This window comes from Dermacentor variabilis, chromosome 4 (genome assembly GCF_050947875.1).
Source record: "Dermacentor variabilis isolate Ectoservices chromosome 4, ASM5094787v1, whole genome shotgun sequence".
NCBI lineage: Eukaryota > Metazoa > Arthropoda > Arachnida > Ixodida > Ixodidae > Dermacentor > Dermacentor variabilis.
The window spans coordinates 14,468,254-14,486,935 of NC_134571.1; the positions used below are offsets into that span (position 1 = coordinate 14,468,254).

The 18,682-nt window shown below is 48.2% G+C and overlaps 1 protein-coding gene across 1 annotated transcript in view; it reads right to left on the minus strand.

Annotated features, from left to right (window-relative positions):
• The window catches only part of LOC142578697 (uncharacterized), a 58,936-nt gene extending 40,852 nt beyond the window's left edge, over positions 1–18,084 (minus strand). The window contains exons 1-5 of the mRNA XM_075688187.1: positions 17,739–18,084; positions 10,901–11,009; positions 9,858–9,941; positions 6,143–6,232; positions 5,279–5,466 (exon numbers count right to left, since the gene is read on the minus strand). Coding sequence (XP_075544302.1) covers positions 5,279–5,466; positions 6,143–6,232; positions 9,858–9,941; positions 10,901–11,009; positions 17,739–17,867 — 600 coding nt within the window. The 5' untranslated portion in view covers positions 17,868–18,084. The remainder of the gene's footprint in view (positions 1–5,278; positions 5,467–6,142; positions 6,233–9,857; positions 9,942–10,900; positions 11,010–17,738) is intronic.
• Positions 18,085–18,682: the final 598 nt, after the last annotated feature.

Sequence of the window (18,682 nt, forward strand, 5' to 3'; positions counted from 1 at the left end):
ATGGAGATTAGAGGTGAAAATCTTGCCGAAATCATTCAAGAGAGCAGGAGCCGAGATGGAACCCTAGCGCTTGCGGCCGTCTTCTTCTTCTTCCCCCTCCGTTTCTGGAGCTACTGAACAATAGAGATATACAAAACGCAATGTTTACTTAACCCGTTCCCTTTCAATACAACGTCTCCTCTATGCTGAGACGGCGCCTATAGCGATGCCCTGCCTATTGCTCCTTTCGTTTTCTTCTTTGCGCGGTGGACACATGGTGGGCCCTTCAAGAAAACGGTGCCCGAGAGCGACATGGGAGCGGTGACAAGACGGGCGGGACACCAGTGCTTCCCCGTTTGCTGTAGAAGATTATGTGCATATATAGTGATTCAGAGAAAAGGAAACGGCGCTGTTTTCTAGAAGACCTGCTTCCGGGGAAGAACTACGTACACGTGTACAGCATCTTTCGCTGGGATGTAATTCACAGACTCATAAAGGCAAACCAACCAACATAAATAATCGCCCATTGGCTGACATTTATACGGGCTATCGCGCTCGTATACGATGTGCACCACTGACAGCGCAAAAGAGGAGGGCCTCAAAACTTGAACAGTGCCCTATTATGAGAGATTACGCGCTCCTTGCCGCACGAGCAGCGGAATTATATTTCGCTATAGCATGTATGGGCAGCAGTGTCTACTGGGCCGCTATTTTGTAGCGATAACTTCTCAGATGCTATTCTTTTTCGCCCTTCGTTACATGGTCAGAGATACGCTCTGCCTTAGTTATCGTTGGCACGGCCGCTGTAAACGGGATCAGCTGGCCATAAACGGTGGGTGATAAGAGTGGCACAGAACCGGGTGGAATCAATCGATACAAAATCGCAGGACAGATCGCAAACGTTTTCTTACCTCGTTCAAAAAGTGTTGAGTAGAACCTGACCTCGGAAACTCCGTCGCTTCGGTGGCAGAGGTAATTGGCGCCATCCATCAGGAGGGCGGGAAAGTAAATTCGCTTCCCTTGCACGACCTCCTATATCGGCGCACGCGCCGAATCAGCAGGCCGTGCTCTTTCGACCCTCCTCTCAACTCCTCTCCCCTTGCCCTGCCTCACCTTCGGCTGTCTCCGCGCGTGCCCGCCGGCTCGGTGCCAGTTTAGCCCGCCGCACGAAGTTTCACGTTTCGTTATCTGCTGTTATCGGGAAGCGTGCGCTGCTGTGCCGGCAGTTTCGTCAGTTTCGTGGTCCTCGATAAGTGTGTGCTTGTGCTCCGCGATGTTTCACCCGTTTTACGACTCGCACCGCTCGTGCATCGTGCAGTGGTGCACGAGTACCTCAAAAACAAGCCCTGCAAGGTTCTTCCGGGCGCCTAAAGACAACAGGTGATCGCTCAGACCCAAGGACATCAGAAGGCGCATGTACACGAAAACAGCCCTGTCCATGTGTGTGCTCCATGAGGCTCCGGACGTCGTTGCGCCTTGATTGTGCTACACGTCCCTCTTACCTGTAGAGAAAACTGACAAATAGATGTTCCTCCTCATTGTCACCTGGTCTATGACTTGTGTTTTTCTGTGCCAAGTCTCATTCTGCAACTTCAGTAACTCGCCCAGCTTTCCATTCCACTCTCTGTGCTTTTTCTGTGTGTCACCGTTCTACAAACGTACTAACAGCTGAAAAATACTGTTCGTGTTTATGTATTATCTCAGTAATTGCCGATGGAAAAACAGCGCGAACAACCTTCATGTGTAGGCATGATGCGTTTTTTTTTCTCTTGAAAGCATGAGCATTGCAAGCGTGCCATATGTATATTTTTCCAGTTCATGTTTATTACACAAAGGAGCGCCCAGTAGGTATGACGTATAGGGCCTTAAATGACATAATAAACGAGTTTTGCGCCAAAACCACGCACACAAGAGGGAGACAACACGGGCGCTTTCTTGTGCGTGTGGTTTTGGCGCAAAGCTCTTTTATTATGTCGGTTAACCAACTAACCCAGCAGTTCACTCTTCTAAGGGACGTAATTTTACTGCTAAGCATTGCATCCGTGGTGAAAGAAAAGTTGTGTTGTCGGCTTATTTCACCTGGTCTTTGATTGGGAAATAGGCATTTCTGAGAATGTTTTCTACGTGCTGCTGCAAAAGCTGACTACCTTCTGCTGCCCCTTGCCACCGTTACTCAAGCTGTGGCCAAGTGCAAAATAATGTGATAATGTGTATTTTCGTTTTTAGTACCATGTTATTTTTGTTCTGCCGTAATAAACATGTCACGCATTTCATATGCTTTTGTGCAGGTTTATAAGTAAGTTCTTTTTGTATGGCTGCCAATAAAACAATCTTAGCATTTCATTCAATTTTTTTAGGTATTTTGCGTGTCATTGTTTTTGCCATTACCAGTATATTTTCCTATTCCTCGGTTGTTATGACTGTGTCATACACGTCGTCCAGTTTTGTACAATATCTCAGTGCGCATATCAGAAGCTCTTCTACACTGTGGTCTTCAGGGTATTATATAAAATTATTTTTTATATTTGTGTACATGAAACGGTCTTCGCGTTTTCTTGAGTTTTATTTTATTTTATTTGTTATTTCAGAAAAAAGTATGGGGTTTTACGTGCCAAAACCACTTTGTGATTATGAGGCACGCCGTAGTGGGGGACTCCGGAAGTTTTGACCATATGGGGTTCTTTAAGGTGCACCTAAATCTAAGTACACGGGTGTTTTCGTATTTCGCCCCCATCGAAATGTGGCCGCCGTGGCCGGGATTCGATCCCGCGACCTCGTTTTCTGTTATTTCACTGTCTGTGAACATTTGTGTTGTTTAGTAATCATGTGCATGTCATGAATTTTTCACTTTTGTTCACTTTCTGAGCGTGTATTATACCAAGTTATGCGAAAATCTTCGTTTTCTGAAATGCAAGGCAATAAAACGAGGTCAAATATCTGTTGTGTCGGAAGTGGAATTTATCTATGTTCCTGCATATGCTGGCATACTCAAAGTATGGACAGGACTGCGTGCGTGCAAACGCGTAAAGAACCCACGGCGCACCGCGCGGCAGTTCACAATGCCAATGTCTGGCGCAGCGCGTGCTCGCGCGCGATAGGAAAAAGAAAAAAAAAAAGAAGGAACGCGCCGCGGACACAGGCAAGAAGAAAGCAGGCATGGGGAAGGGGGAACAGGAAGCGGAGCGGGTCGTCATAAGAAAAAAAGTACCGACGATTACGTTACTTCCTAATGCGAAATTTGAGCGCAGCAAATAAGCTGTTTCACCTTTTCGATAGATTGAGGCAAAGAAATCGAGCAACACATGTATGCGCTATCACAGAATTTTTTTTTTATTTTTCACACGTATTCCTTTAACAAAGACTCCACTAACAGTTCTTGACAGTCATGAAGGAAGCTTTGTGGTCGGAGAAATAGACTGATGTATGTTCGACTTGGTACACCAATGCTTGATTCTCAAAGACGAGATCTATACAAGTGCCTCGCGAGGTTGTCACAGCCGTGGGACGCGTTACGAGCGAGAGGAACGGGATGTTCTCCCGCATAAGTGTTAGGAAATTGCTGTTTGTCTTTATGTCAAGCCGCCACCGATCTGGCTCTCTGATTGCCACCGCACAGGGCGAACGGCAGCGGCAATTTCGGCTCGGGCGGTGCACATATAGAGATCCGCCGCCACCGATCTGGCTCTCTGATTGCCACCGCACAGGGGTTGCATTGGAGGAGGAGCGAAGAAAGGAATTAAGTTCGAGCCGGCGCTTTGACAACCGGAGACTCGCAGGAAGAGGGGGGAGGGGGGCGGCGTGTACACCCAGCGGCAAACGATGGGGGCAGAAGCGCGCGCAGCAAGCGGACAACACGATAAAGGGAGGAGGGAAGAGATAGCAGCGACTGACTGATGCCGCTGACGCCGATAGTGAGTCAACCCCAGCTGCGGAGTTGGTTTCAGGGACAACGAATAACCGGCGCGTCGGCAACTGAAGAGCACCCTATCCGCCACACAAGAACAGGGGGGGGGGGGACCCTTTCCTCCTCTTTCTGCATGGCGGCGACGGTGTTCTATGCAGTGTTTGGATCCCACCGATGGCATCGGTTGTTGGGAACTCGGCGCTGACGCCCGTGGTTGTACCTGGGTCGCAAGCCCCAAGGGTAGCGTTGGCCTGGCGGCCTGGGGTACAACTGGAAGCATCCGAAGGTCCCGGCAAAGCATGAGTCGACTGGTAACAACAAAACAACTTGTTTATTTTAACATCGCAAAGAGTTGGCGGTCAGGTTGACCGAAGTAGAGAGACGGGAGAGCACTTTACTCAACAGCAGTCACGTTATCTTGACTCTCTAGCGGCGTCAGCGGCATCCAGCGGTATCAGTCGGTCGCTGCTAGCGCTGGGGGGATGAAAGGGGGGCGGAGCTGGTTACGAGGCCGACGACGACGACGACGCGAAACCCAGGAACGGACGCCAAAGAGCTGCGCTCTAAAACAAATGGTGAATTCCAATCGCAGATTCGAAGCACTTCCGGTAGCAGTTTTTCTGATCCTTACGGAGCAAGTCTATTTCATTGGGAGATTGAGAGTGGCTCCCGTACCTTTCATTGGCGGATCAGGAGCAGCGCTCTCCGCAAAAATTGACGTAGTGGACCGGAAGTCGCGTGATGTCAGGCACCTACAGCCAACGTACCCCTACGGTGCCCGCGAATGCGAAGCGCGGCCTCTCGGAAGCAATGAGTGGTGCTTCGCATCGTCAACTAGCGCTTTTACTGCTTGCGGAGAGTGATGATTCATCTAGCTCAAGTTCCGAATCGACCAGTGGGGACTCAAGCGACGAAGAAGCTTCGGAAGTTGGTCTATTCAAGCAAGCTTTCGACATCATGTTTCGGCGGCCCACCAAGAGACCGAAAGTTGCGCGTTTCGTCGACGACGTCGTTCGCCAGTACTCGGATGAGGAGGACTGCACCGTAGAATAAAGAACCAACTTACTGCACCTTTTCGGGAGTTCGCGTTCTAACAGCCTGCTGTTCCTGTTGCCATGGCAACGTCAACAATCGTGTGCGCCACCATTTCACCAAAGTACCGCTCTCCTGCTATAGGGCCGGAACTCAAGGGGACATTGGCGCTAGCGTCGAAAGAGCCAATGGCAGCCATGCGGAGATTCACCCCTGGGGCAGAACTTGTAGTCGGGCTATTGGTGCATGATTGCTTACAAATGCAGGTTTAGCGCGAAGCAAGCGACCACACACACGTAGCTGAACACACATGAATGTGCGGGCTTGGCAACACCGTGCGCCGTCCCCTAGAAGAGCACCCACCTGCCTGGTGACGTTCCGGAACGCGCTGGCCCTGCAGCGCAGCAGGTGGTGCCCGCAGCACCCGGCGCAGCGCTCCACCTCGGCGCAGGTCGGGTAGAACAGGGCGTCCGGCTCTCGCGGCTGGGGCACCCGCACGGGCACCGACCGCGGGCTGCACGCGGCCCGCTTGTCCAGGCGCAGGGTCCGCTCTGCGTATACGTGCGCCACCGCTGCGTTTCTTTCGCCTGGTCGTTTGCGCGGGCACGAGGGTGAAAGGCCGGGCTCAAGAAGCAACGCGACCCGATCGCGTTGACACTGAATTCGTTTCTCGGTGGTCTGTATATACTCGGTGGGAACGTCGCGGCGACCGCTTGTAAACTCACACTGTCTTTTCGAGATTAACTCGGAAGCGGGTATCAGTAGTATATTCGTCCCGGATATAAAGTACAGGCATGCATGCGGATTTATATTGAAAGTGTATTAAGTATATTCTTGCCGTCAGCTTTCGTGAAAAATGACAATAGTTTTATCTAGACTGTTATCTCGTCGAGGACGACAAAAAAAAAATAAGCACAAGTGATGTGTGTTACGAATGCCGCGAGTTGACAAGAAAATCCAGGATGCAGCGTCAACGTCCGCAAAATGGTTTTATGGAGAAGCTCATTAGGAACTCGTTATGTGGGAAGAAATTATACGACATGATCACGAGAACTGTTGGCGTGACAAGTGACTTCACGCTGGTTGCCGATATGAAATACACGTAAGTCATGCACATCGTTTACGCTACGCTCAACCAGGTACTTTGGACTGCACGCGAAATGTAAAGGATGCACTTCTGCACAATATGATTCTTTCTTCTTGCGTTAACCATGCAGATCGACTCACTTCGTTGTTCAGCCGGCGCATCACCCTGCATCATCTCGTCGTCGATGGTGTCCGCCCGGTTGTTTCGTGGGACGCCCGAAAGTTTTCTGCCTGGTCGCAGTCATGGAAAGAGAGCTCAACACTTGTAACGGGACAACAAACACAGCGCATAATGAAGGCAAATATGCGAATTTGCCACAAGTGACGCCGCTTCCTCCTCTAATCATTGGTTCTTGCTCTCGTCCCCCTGACTCTGATATTTCATTCGTAGCGAAATTCCACAACGTTCTTAATCGATATACTCACCACGTCACATCCTCAGGCCCCTGTAGTTATCCTTCATGACTTCAGCTTTCCCTCGATTATCTGTTCCTGTTAACCCAACCGTGACGTCATGTAAACTTAAAGAAGAAGGTAGTTTCGTAAACACGTGTTTAACATTCTCGGCCTCACGCAACTTGTTTCTGCACAGACTCGCGAATCCGCTCACTCTTCAAGCATTCTGCATGTGCTACTAACGTGAAACCCCGATAATGTCACGCCGCTCATGCATTTACCAGGTCTCAGCGATCCCGCATTCATCCAAGTGTCGTTTGAAATTCAAACCACTCACCCTAAAAAAAAAAAAATCGTAAAACCATTAACAGTTTGTGACAAAGGTAATTACGCTGATGTGAACATTAAGCTTTCGAATATTGCGACTAGTTTCTTGCTGACTTTTCGCAAAGCTTCGTAGAAACTAAGTGGTGTCTTTTCAAAAACAAAATGCAGTAGCTAATAACAGAGCACGTTCCTACATATACAGTAAACATCACGGAATAGCCTTCGTCGCGCGCTGAAACGTCTCAACAATAGACAATTTTAGCAGAGCGTTACCGTATACCGCGGGCGTTGTCGTATACCGGCTGCCACGACTGCGCATGCGCGGAGTTAAGGGACTCCGGTGTAAGATGACCGGAACGCTTCGCCGTACACCGCGTTGGCGGAACAGCATGGCAGCATCGAGGCTTCCCGCTTCGATGCCGAGTCGCCCGCGATACTTGACCTCCGTCGTAATATAACACACCCCCAAAACTATCGAACAAAATAAAAACAGTCTGGCGGCGGCGGAGCAGGACGTAACACCAGAGGAACAACAGTACTCAACAACAAGAATGGTCGAGGGGCGATCAGCTGACCACGTTCAGGGACCATCACCCGACATCTCAGTCCAAACAGACGCAAATATCCGCCGCCACAGAAGTTGAACGCGTCAGAGGGTGTAGCTCGGGAGATTACTGCAAATGCGCACCCACACCAGCCCGGCGATCGAACGCCACTGTCACCCGAGCCTGTGCGTACCCGACGGACGCGTGTAATGCGTGCGGAAACAAAGCCACGCTGCGAGACATGCTTCGGGAACGTGCCGGAAAGGACGCTGCCGCCGCTCACGTTTTAGAGAAACTTAAAGCTCAATCGTCACCTCCGTCGGCGTCGCCGCCGCTGGGAGGCGGCACCCACCGGTGACTGGCCGCCTAGCTTTGGGCCGTCCGGCAAGCCGAAGCCCGGGTCGAAGGACTACGAGCCGTCACCTTAGGCACCACCACCGCCATCATCACCGACGGAGGTTGGGATGGGACAGGGGTCAATTCCCTTTTACCCCGTTTCGCCTCGAAGGAAAACTGCCAAAAAACCAGTTTTCAATAAAGTTTAATCCCGCTCTCTTCGGTTTGCGAAGCGCTCCCACTCCGCATGCATGGGAGGCTAAGTACCGCAGTGCTGAAAAATTGTTCGAAAAAAAAAAATAAAAAAAATATATATATACATATATATATATATATATATATTATTTTTTTTTCGAACAATTTATATATATATATATATATATATATATATATATATATATATATATATATATATATATATATATATATATATATATATAGCTTGTAACGCTAAGCACGCATTTTATGCTTCCACCGTGCATACAATGTTGCTCGATAATCCCAAACAATTATGGAGAATCAGAATGCCTGACCTCGGCTCATGCACGACTTTTATGACTGTCTAAAGAAATTGGTCATCCTGTAGAAAATAATGACGTCGCAAGTGTTCTAAACGACATATTCTGTTCCATGCTTAACCTGACGACGAGCTCCCCGATGGTCCGTTATTTAATCATAACACCACGCCTGAGATAATGTTTGAGCCTATTGGTATTGCAAAAAGACTCGTTACTGTTAACATCTGCAGCCGGTATAGATAACATTAATAAAAAATTACAAAAAATACTAATGCTTTTTCGAGCATAATTTTATGGCATCTTTTTCAACAGCCTGTTTCATTAGGAGGGCTTCAGTCCGACTTGAAAGTAAAAAAAAAAAAATCATTCCGGTACTCCCTCCAAAAAGGCCCGGCATCTGCAAGTAATGAATACCGGCCCATATCGTTAACCTGCATTTGCTCAAAAATAATAGAGCGCATAATTTATTCCCATACAGTGAAATTCCTTATCGATTCAGCTTTTCCCTATTCTAATCAGCACGATTGTCAGCGCGGCGCCTGTTGCGAAACACTTCTGGCCCTTTTCGTACATGACATTAGCTCCAGCCAATAATTACTGACACCCCAGTTGATCTCCTGTTCCTCGATTAAAAAAAAAAAAGCACTTGCTGAAGCTCCTTACAACCTTCTCGTCCTGAAACTTGAAAGCTTTCTTAACAAATCGTCAGAAATTTGTCTTTGCTGATAATCATTCATGCCCCCTATGAGAAGTTCCTTAAAGTGTACCACAGGGAACAGTCATCGGTGATCTCCTTTCCTGGATTTACATAAATAACGTACCTTCTTCCATACAATCTAACATCCGCCTATGTGCAGGCGACTGCGTTTTTGATGGTTAATGGTTAATAATCTTGAACGTAAAAAAAAGAATGTTTCTTTCCATCGCCGGCAGCACTACCACGGCCGCTCGATGCGAAAGCACAGGTGTTTTTTTATCGAGCGGCCGTGACACTGCCAGCCGCACAAGTACACCATCAATAACTCTGACGTCCCTTCCCAGGAAACTTTCAATTACTTTGGCATTAACATCACGTATGATTTGTCTTGGGCATCTCACGTAGCTCACGTAACGAATGAAGCTAACCGTCTTCTTGGCTACTTACGCCGTAAATTAAGACTCGCCCCTCCCTCAGTTAAAATCTTAACTTATTCAACTATAACTCGCCCTAACCTAGGGTACGCCTGTGCTATCTGGGACTCATACCAATGTAACCATATTAGCATGATCAAGGCAATTCAAGATCGTGCAGCTAGCTTTGTTTACTCAGATTATTTTTATTTTACCAGTATCTCCGCTCTTAAATCCAGGGCTAATATCAAAGCAGTAGCCTTACGGCATAAGATTTCTCACCTCTGTTTATATCATACGTTCCATCACACGTATCGCACCCTTTCCAGTATCATTCCTTCCAACCGTCTTTTTCAACGCATCAGTCACCAAAAAGCCGTCTATGCCCGGTCAGCTCGCACCTCCGACCATTTTATTTATTTCTTTGTCTAAACAGCAAGACATTGGAACCGTTCGTTTACCGAAGCTGTGCACACTATTGACTCCAGCAAATTCAAGGAAACTATCCCCCATTTCATCCGGTAAATTTTATTGGAACACCCCGTCATGTAATTTGTCCTCATCGGGACACTTGAGGTACTATATATATAATGTGTGTGTGTATATATTAATAATAAAGCTCACGTTCATACGTGGCTTCACCGGTCGCCTTCAGGTGCTGTCTCATGGCATCCCCTTCGTACGAGCGGATCTGCCACAGAAGATAGCCTGCCGGGAAAGATAAAATATTGGCATGTCAGACACGAACACTATGACACCTAAGCTTTAAGACTTTTGTGTTAAAAATAAAAACATCACTCGAATTACAGACAGACGCTCTCATTTCTGTTTTATCGGTGCTTCTTTTATTTACTTCGTTTCAATAAATATTTGGCATCTAAATGTTAGAGCGCGCTCCTGAAAAACTATGAGAAGTTTACTGATGTAAAGTCGTGTAGCTTCGTGCGAGAAATAAGCACTATAAAGACATTTGCGACACCGTAGATTCTATTGATTCGCCGGCACATAATCTTCGGCAAAAGAGAGAAATAGAGACAGAGAGAGAGCTCCGACCGACATGCTTTTCGTCGACTGACATACACTCATGCGACAGAATAGAACAAAAAGCGTGACAGTACATCGCTTTACTGTTGTCAGGCGATGACTCGTATTATCCGCGGCAGCCCCAATCTACAGTGAGTGATCAAACCAAAGAGGTTATATATGCAACCCCATTAGATCAAACGGCAGACATCGCTGTGCTCGTGCCAAGGATGGGCATCAGGGGCAGCACTGTTCGGTAATTAGACCCGATGCTTCGCATATGCGTACAGTCGTGTACACATAAAAGCGAACGGGACAGTTCGAATATGCACACGCAATTTGATTTCCAGTGACGGATATATACATGTCAAAATGACCGCACTCATGGTTTCCCATACAGTCAGCAGTGCAGCCTCAAGCAAGGACTTCCGATTTGGGTGCTCGCTTTTAGTTTGATCGTGACTCCGCAGCACTGACCTGCGTTCCCACACGCGTGCCGCAAAGCAGAGCCGAACAGCTGAGAGGCAGCCGGAGCACAACTCCGCTAGCCCTTACATGCGGCTGCTGCACAGACACGCATCGATGCCACGTCTTGCTCACACCTCGCGGAGGCTCGTCGCTTAGCACGCGGCGTGCACGCTCACCGTAGGTGCCGATGCGCCGCCACGATGTGCTGGTGCCGCCCGAACAGATGCGGAGCACGTCGTGCAGGTCCTGGGCCTCGTTCAGCTGGCGGACCACTTGCACCGGGATCTGCGCGGAGAGTCGTCAGAGGCTGCCTTCCGGTGCGCACATCGCGACTGCAACGGCGGTGTGCCGAATGCTTGCACGTAGCGGGCAACGCGGCCCGTCAAGGACCGTGCACACTTCCAGCAAAGCTTCCAGAAATGGTCGCCGCGTGCCAAAGCGGGTGACGACGACACGACGCGCCTCGAAAGCCTGGGACCCAATGGGTACGCTATTACCGAAGAAAGTGAAGAAATTGTGGCCAACGTCTGTAAAGCATTTTTCTCAAACTGAGGATCCTTCGCTCTGAGAAACTCTTCCGTGTTTCATGTGTGCTATACACTCTCGGGCGGATGACAATATTTCTTTTTTCATAAGATTAACTCCAGCTTGCGATTTCCGCAGAAGCAACTCGCTAACTTCACGACCCTGCTCATGCAAACACATTGAGCGGTTCCTGGCTAACTCTCCCATCGGAGTAAAGGAAGCGCCTCAGTTTCTTTGCTAACACTCTCTCGTTATGATACTAACAAAACAGACGCAGCCAGGCCGCTTCTTTCAGCGCACCTATTCCGCTGCTCAGCACCCCGGCATCGTCGCAAGTTGGGCGGTAAATAAACGGGAACGAGTGACCCGGGCGCGCGGAGACGACAGTTTCGACAGCGTAAAAGAATGCGCAAACAGAGCACAGAGGCGGAAATGCGACTCCAAGGCGGCCGGCTTGCGCACGCGACGGCTGGCTTTGCGCCCAGCGCCTGGACGTCGGGGATGACAGGCAACGCGAGAGCTCCCCTGGCGGCTGTCTGCGTGCACCGCCGGGAGGAGGTGGGGTCTCAGCGAGAACTCTGCACGCGTACGTGACACACGCAGACACCGAGGCGTGCGTTGGGCCTGAAAGAACGTCGGCCACGTACAGGGTGTTCTTGCGAGTACTTGTAGCAATTTAAAAGAAAGTCGCCCGTGGCAGAACGCCCTGAGCCGGTCTACTCGAAGAGGCGGGCATTACTTGCGCGACAAATCGAAATGTATAAACGACCAATTAACGAGAATTCATTAATTAACGTTTAACTAAGTACCTTACGGCACACATTGCAATTTACAAATTGTAGCTGGTTAGACTGCAAGCAATTTGAAAATATTTCTGTGGATGAAACCATTTTCGAAATATGCGCCATCAAATTAACTAGACCTCCAACGTATTTCTTAGCGAAGTTCCGGAATTAATGCCTCGAAACTGGTGTAATGCTGAGAATTCGTTCCAAGTGGATCCTTGCGGATTCCCCGGCTAAGATTCGTAAATTGCAACATGTGCCGTAAGGAAATTAGTAAAAAAAAAACAAGAAAACGAATGAGTCGATCAATTATGCATTTCGATTTCTCATGCAAATAATGTCCCCCTGTTTGAGAAATACAGTCCAATGATTAGAATTGTGCTTTCTGCCACAGGTGATCTTTGAAGATTGGCAAAAGTCTTCGCAGAAACAGCCAGTATATTCAAAAGATGTGTCTCTACAATATCTATTGTATTTATTGAAAGTCACAACCGACACCAGCGGCAAGAAATTGTAAGCACATAAGTAATTTATTTAGTGTAGCTTTCTATATGTAGTGCGCAGCCATCATGCGCTGCGAATGACACTTGCGCGTTTAAATGGCATCACTTTTACTGCAGCTGTAGTCGTGTCGAGACAGACTGAGTTAAATGTTGTCAGGGTAATTAAATTACGTGCATCTCCCATTCTAAACCGTACCTTAGCAAACAAGATTGGTTCGATCACGAAGGAAAGGTTTGCTGCTTACACCGACAAATAGCGTGAGTCCAAAAATAATAAAAATCGGTAAGGTAACTCGCGTCTGTTAAATTTGTCAATATATGTGGTGTTCTTCTAACGTTAACAGAAATTTAACAAGCCTACTGTTGCATATTTGTTGGTTTGTTTCTTCAGGATACCTTACAGGACAAAAAAAGGAAAATTGAAAGTATTGTAAACGCCAATATTCAAATGCAAAAACAAACATGGGTGCAAGGTACACAACATATGTTATGACAGAAGTAGTACGAGGTGGTATTCGAATGCCGCACAAATGGGCCAATACAAAACTAAAGAAAACGAAAAAGCAGCTGTCGTAACATAAATTTGAGTCACTGCAAACGTACGAAAACACTAAACATAACGCAAAAGCAACAGCAACAAAAAGACACACACATATTATGAGAGCGAACAACAAAAATTTGTGACGTCACGGTGACACTTGAGAAAGTATTTGTGCAGCTGATCTTGAAATGGTTGATGGTTGCAGACGGATGCGAGCACAAATGTGATTACTAGAAGAGGCGGACATCACTTACAATGAAAAGCAAAATGTATAATTGGATAATTAACAAAATTTCACCAGTCAACTTCATAATTAGTTTAGCGCACATATTGCATTATGCGTATTGAAGCCAGCGATTTCAGGAGACACATCCATGCATTTGTTACGAATTTTTAAACTATCACCAGTTTTGAGATAAGCGCGCTGTCAGACTTGCGGTAAAAATGCACTGATAGACTTACTTTTCAACAGAACGTTCTCTTATGCATTGAAACTTAAAAACTACCGGAACAGCAGTGCATTTTGTCGCAAACTTTACGAACGCATATCGCGAAACTGGAGTCGTCGTCAGAATTCGCCCCAAGTGGATCTGACTTTTGAAGTGCACCGATTACAGTTCGTAAATTGCAATTTGTGCCGTATATTACGCGGAATAACAGTTAATTAACGATACTTTTTAATTATTCAACCACTCTTCTTGATCCCTCACGCAAATAATGTGCACTTCTGAGGGTAAGCCAGCTCACGCAGTATAATTGTGCTAGATGCCAAAATTCTGTTAACAATAAAAAAAAAGCACCCCGTATAAAGAACCTCCCAAGAGAATATTTCACCTATCATTATACAGTTAATATTATTCCTTGCAGGGCTCACCAAGCGTGATCTATATGAGGCTTTCAGCTCGAGTGTCTTACATCCTGATGAATATCGTGACTGTAAAGTCGAAGAAAATTAGAACAACGACAGTTTCCCTGCGAATTCGACGATAATTAGGAACAACACAGCCGAGCTCATGAGCTGTCTCCCATCTTTCTCAGCGAACAGGTTGTGCAAACAGTGTCGATGTAAATGGCGTTCAATCAACGCAACATTTTGATCCAGCCGCTGTTCAAACACGCTCGCGCAGCGTACGCACTGAAGGGGCGAGGGGAAATAACAATCGAAGCACGATGACCTTTCAGCTCACGCACCTAAGAAAGTTATAACGGGAAAAAACTCCATTGTAACTTTTTCTGCGCCCGACATCTTCGTCCAACAAGGACGAAGTGGACAAACCGCAACGTGCCGCCCGTCGGCTTTCGCCAAATGCATTCTCAAAGCGGGAAGTCAAAACGGCCAATGCGATAAATGCAATAGTGCGTCGTGTCAGGCGAAGGCACCAGTGAACGAGTTTTCATTAGCGCGGGGGTCTGAGGGGGAGGGGGACCTACGAAAGTACCCTGGCAAATACGCAATCTCTTCGGCGTTCTTACGTTTCTCCAAAACAGTCGTCACAGTAGGCGGCTGCAATCAGTCTATATTACTGGTTATAACGCAGAGCGTAATCTGGCACTTCTTGTGCAGCGCTTCATCTATCATGTACGATGATCACTGATCGGTAGTACATGGATTTGTTTAAATCTTCGCGCCTTTGACTTCGAACAACCGTCGCGAATTTTTTGTATGGTCCAACAATTTGCCTCATTTACGGTCCGACTTCTATACCATCGCACCGTCTTCACAGCATTACAAGTACAAGAAATTGTCTGAAACGTAAAACTTAATTACCCACAGTGAGTGCGATCTCCAAAATTACATATATACTTGGTGACACGCGTACCCAAAAAGTGTCTCTAATGTCGGTGACAAGCTAATATTGGCAATCGCAAGTGCAGTCTGAATCACACTTGACTTGTGTGCTCAGTCGGCCGAATTTGCTGCGGTCTATCGCAAAAAAATAAATCATATTAAAAATTAAGGAAAAAATAAAGGACGAACATTAATAAATACACAAAAGCCGACGCTGCATTGCGATCACGGATGTTGCCACAGGCTTGGGTCACTGGCTCCCAGAAGAAGACAAGGATGTCCTGGTCCTCGCGCCTTGGTCTTTTTGGCCGTGCTGGGTTTCCCTTCGACGACTCGGAGTTCAATGGCCGTTTCTAGAAGTCGCCTGTCTATCAAACGTGACATTCTTCTGGTGGAGGTGCGGCGTATTCTCGACCTATGCAATAGACCCCTCCCAGCAGCAGGAACGCTAGACCGATACCGGAGCTCACGCCAGTACACCGCGCCAGCCGGAGAATCCAGGGATTGGCCCCTGCGTTCGAGCCTTTACAAGCGAGGACAACGACGGCGTCGGCAGGTATGGATGCTGCATCCGGTACTAACACGACTAACCCTGCGACGGCTGATCCGGTAACTCCTCATTACACGCTGCAAAAACCGCGCGTGCCAAGTCCCTTCCATGGCGAGCCTCTTGAAGACGTGGAAGACTGGCTGACGGACTTCGAGCGCGTAGCGGAGTCCAATGGATGGGACGACGAAGCGAAGCTGCGAAACGCCTACTTCAGCCTTTTAGATGGTGCTCGCACGTGGTTCCGGAACCGCGAAGACGTCCTGACATCGTGGCGTGATCGTTCTGTCGCAGCCCCTTGGACACCTACGCCAGCTCCGATCGCCGGGAACGAGATTGATGGGCCATCCAGTCTCGCATTCAGAAACCTAATGAGAGTGTGGCTATGTATGTGGAGAGAGAGATAAAATTCTATTGTGTCTTTGATGGGGTCCAGGGGTGGCATGTACGTGGAAGACGTGCGTCTCTTCAGGCGAGCTGACCCTACCACGTCGCAAGGCAAGAAGCTGCCTCACTTGATGCAAGCTTGTGAGCTAGCACGTCCTCGTCCTCTTCTGGGACCCAGTGGCACAAGCGCATGGCACATGGTCATGCCGAATGCTTGGTCCATGTGTTATAGGAGAGTCATAACACTCGGCAGCTGTACCGCGAAGTAGCAGCTGCGCACGCTGGCGCAGCCTGCCAGCCGGCTAAACTAGACCAGATAAATTTGAGTCAGACTGTGGATCACTGTCTACCTCAAAAATAATGTGCATCGATGCACTAGCCAATTACGTCGCTCACTTCCATGACGTCACGGTGGAGACGAACTTGTTTCAATACTGGCGTCTCTCACGAACTGTATTTCGGAGCGCGGAGGTTCAGAGGGCATGGTGAACTGCGATATCGTAAGCGGGGCTTGTGCTGAATTCTTAGGTTGTCACCGAGTATAGACAGTTACTCAATGAGAATCACGTGATACAATGAATTCGTTGTAAACGTAAAACACTGACATGGGCCTTAAGATACGTCCTGCGGATATATATAACAGAACACACGTGAACCGTAAGCAAAAAAAAAAAAAAGAAAAACTAGCCACGCAGTGTGCTTTCACAACGAATTAGCCACGCCAAATCGTAATAAAAAAAAAAATTGTGCTACCGCACTGTGGTCATTCGCACGGTGGTCGCTGAACAAACGCAGCGACAGATTTTGCCCCACTGATTTCAAGTATGAAACTCTTTGCTTGATTTCTACACACCGGGCAGGAACAATGACTCTAAACAAGTGAAAAAAGAACACAAATATACAAGTTTATATGGAACTCTACACCTGCAGTGAAGGCCCTTACGAAGTGCCTGGAATTAAAGCACGCTGGCAATCACGTGGTGATAATTAAAAGGCTGCAATCACAATGTCTGGGTCGAGATTAGGCGTGTACACCGAGATTAAGCTAAAAGCTCTGTCCTGAATTGTAGACTTGTCTCAACATTATCCTTTACGACCAAATGCAGTATACAACGACATATGTCACAGCCATAAAAAAAAAAGAAAATTACCGCGAAAGTTATTGCTGGTGCCATGGAATCGAGAAATATGCGACAAGCTTTATCTGGCGCAGTTAAACTACTGTGACAGCGGCGCATATTAAATATTTTACGTTACCTCCCGCTCCTTTCTCCCCCCCCCCCTCACCCCTTTACGTCCAGTTCCGCGGTTTTTAGCGCTTTACTGCTTTTATTCCGATGGCGACCCGACTTCTGCCCTAAGCCTCGTAAGCTTTATATGAACGCCGCGCCGGGTGGAATTGCTCGCTGTATAATTGACATATTGCGAACATCTCCATCATTAATCACGCCAACGCACCAGAGTTAGGGGGTCAGTAACCAGTAATTTGTAACAATAACAATTAATGCGCTATGACGTACCAGAGCCACTGTAGGGGACGCCGTAGAGAGGACGTCCCAATTAACTTTGACCAACCAGCTTTCTTTTTCACTCGCGGAGGACTAAAAGTTATGACCGTCTGTGCATTACGCCCGGACCGTCTTTGCATTACGGAAAGTCGGTTGGGAATCGAGCCCGAGACTTCATACTCAAGCAGCAGAACACCGCCGCAATAGTCACAATTCGCAGTTGGGAGACAGGTACACACTAAAGAAGGCCTTGACGAGGATTCTTGCAACTCTTTGTCGGCAGCACGCTTAGATGTACAAGAGCACTTTTGATGAGCCTTCCTTCAGGAAAAGCCACCGCTCAAAACACTGTTCTGCCGACAACTACACAGGGAAAAGTCAACCGTTACACACCCTTAACAGTCTGTGCGGCGAGGACGTCATTCTTACCCGTTTCTTGGAGAGGTGCGAGTCGGTGGAGACCCAGCACGAGTCCCCGGCTGCCCGCGGTCTGTGCTTGCAGTGGGCGATCTCGGCGAGTCCGGCCAACGTGCACAGCACCGCAAGCATGGTCCCCATGTTTTTGGCGAGCAGCACTACGCGGATACTTTTTTTTGTCTATCCTATTCGCCGCACGGTTGCCCCACGTGCTCGACAAAAGCTGACGACGATGCTTCGTCCCGGCTTCCGTCGTCTGCTTCGAAGACTCGGTCGAAGTGTAGCAGACGAGTAGTTCTGTGCAGCGCAGTATAACCCGAGGGCGAGCCGTCTTGCGTTTCTTCCTACGCTATAGAATGTAGACGGTCGCTCTTAAAGTATATTAATCCAAGTTCCGTACGCCAAGAAATATATATGTACGTGTTAAGGCTGCAGAATGTGTATTTTAGCATTTCTGTTATTACTTCCAGGTGTTCTTTTTCACGGTTCTAGCTGAACGGATCAAGGATTCCTAGGCGGAGGAATACTCTGCGCGCGGGCGTGTGCTCTTTCACAATTGGCCTGACAGCGGCTGCGCCTTCGTAGCGCAGCACGCAAAAATCTCGACGCTGGGCTGGAAAACAGGAGGCGACGGGCGAACCCGCTGCTTGGAACGGCGGGCGAATAGCAAAAACGTCCCCAAAATACATTCTTCAAACTGCTCGCGGTCTCGTAGGCCTCGCGGCGGTGCAAGCGCTCGGTTAGCGCGGCAAAGTCCCCGCTGCCGCCGCGTCGGCGAAGACGGATAGCGGTAGTCAGACAGCGCCAGAACGGCGCGGGGCGATGTCGCCCTTCCCGCTAATCGGGCGCCACCGTGGCCACATTCCTCACAGTCCAGAGCACGATGTGTACTGGCGAAAAAATCTTGCTTTATTTTGTTATCTTCTTAGTAACGCGGCGTCTATCGCATCGTACCG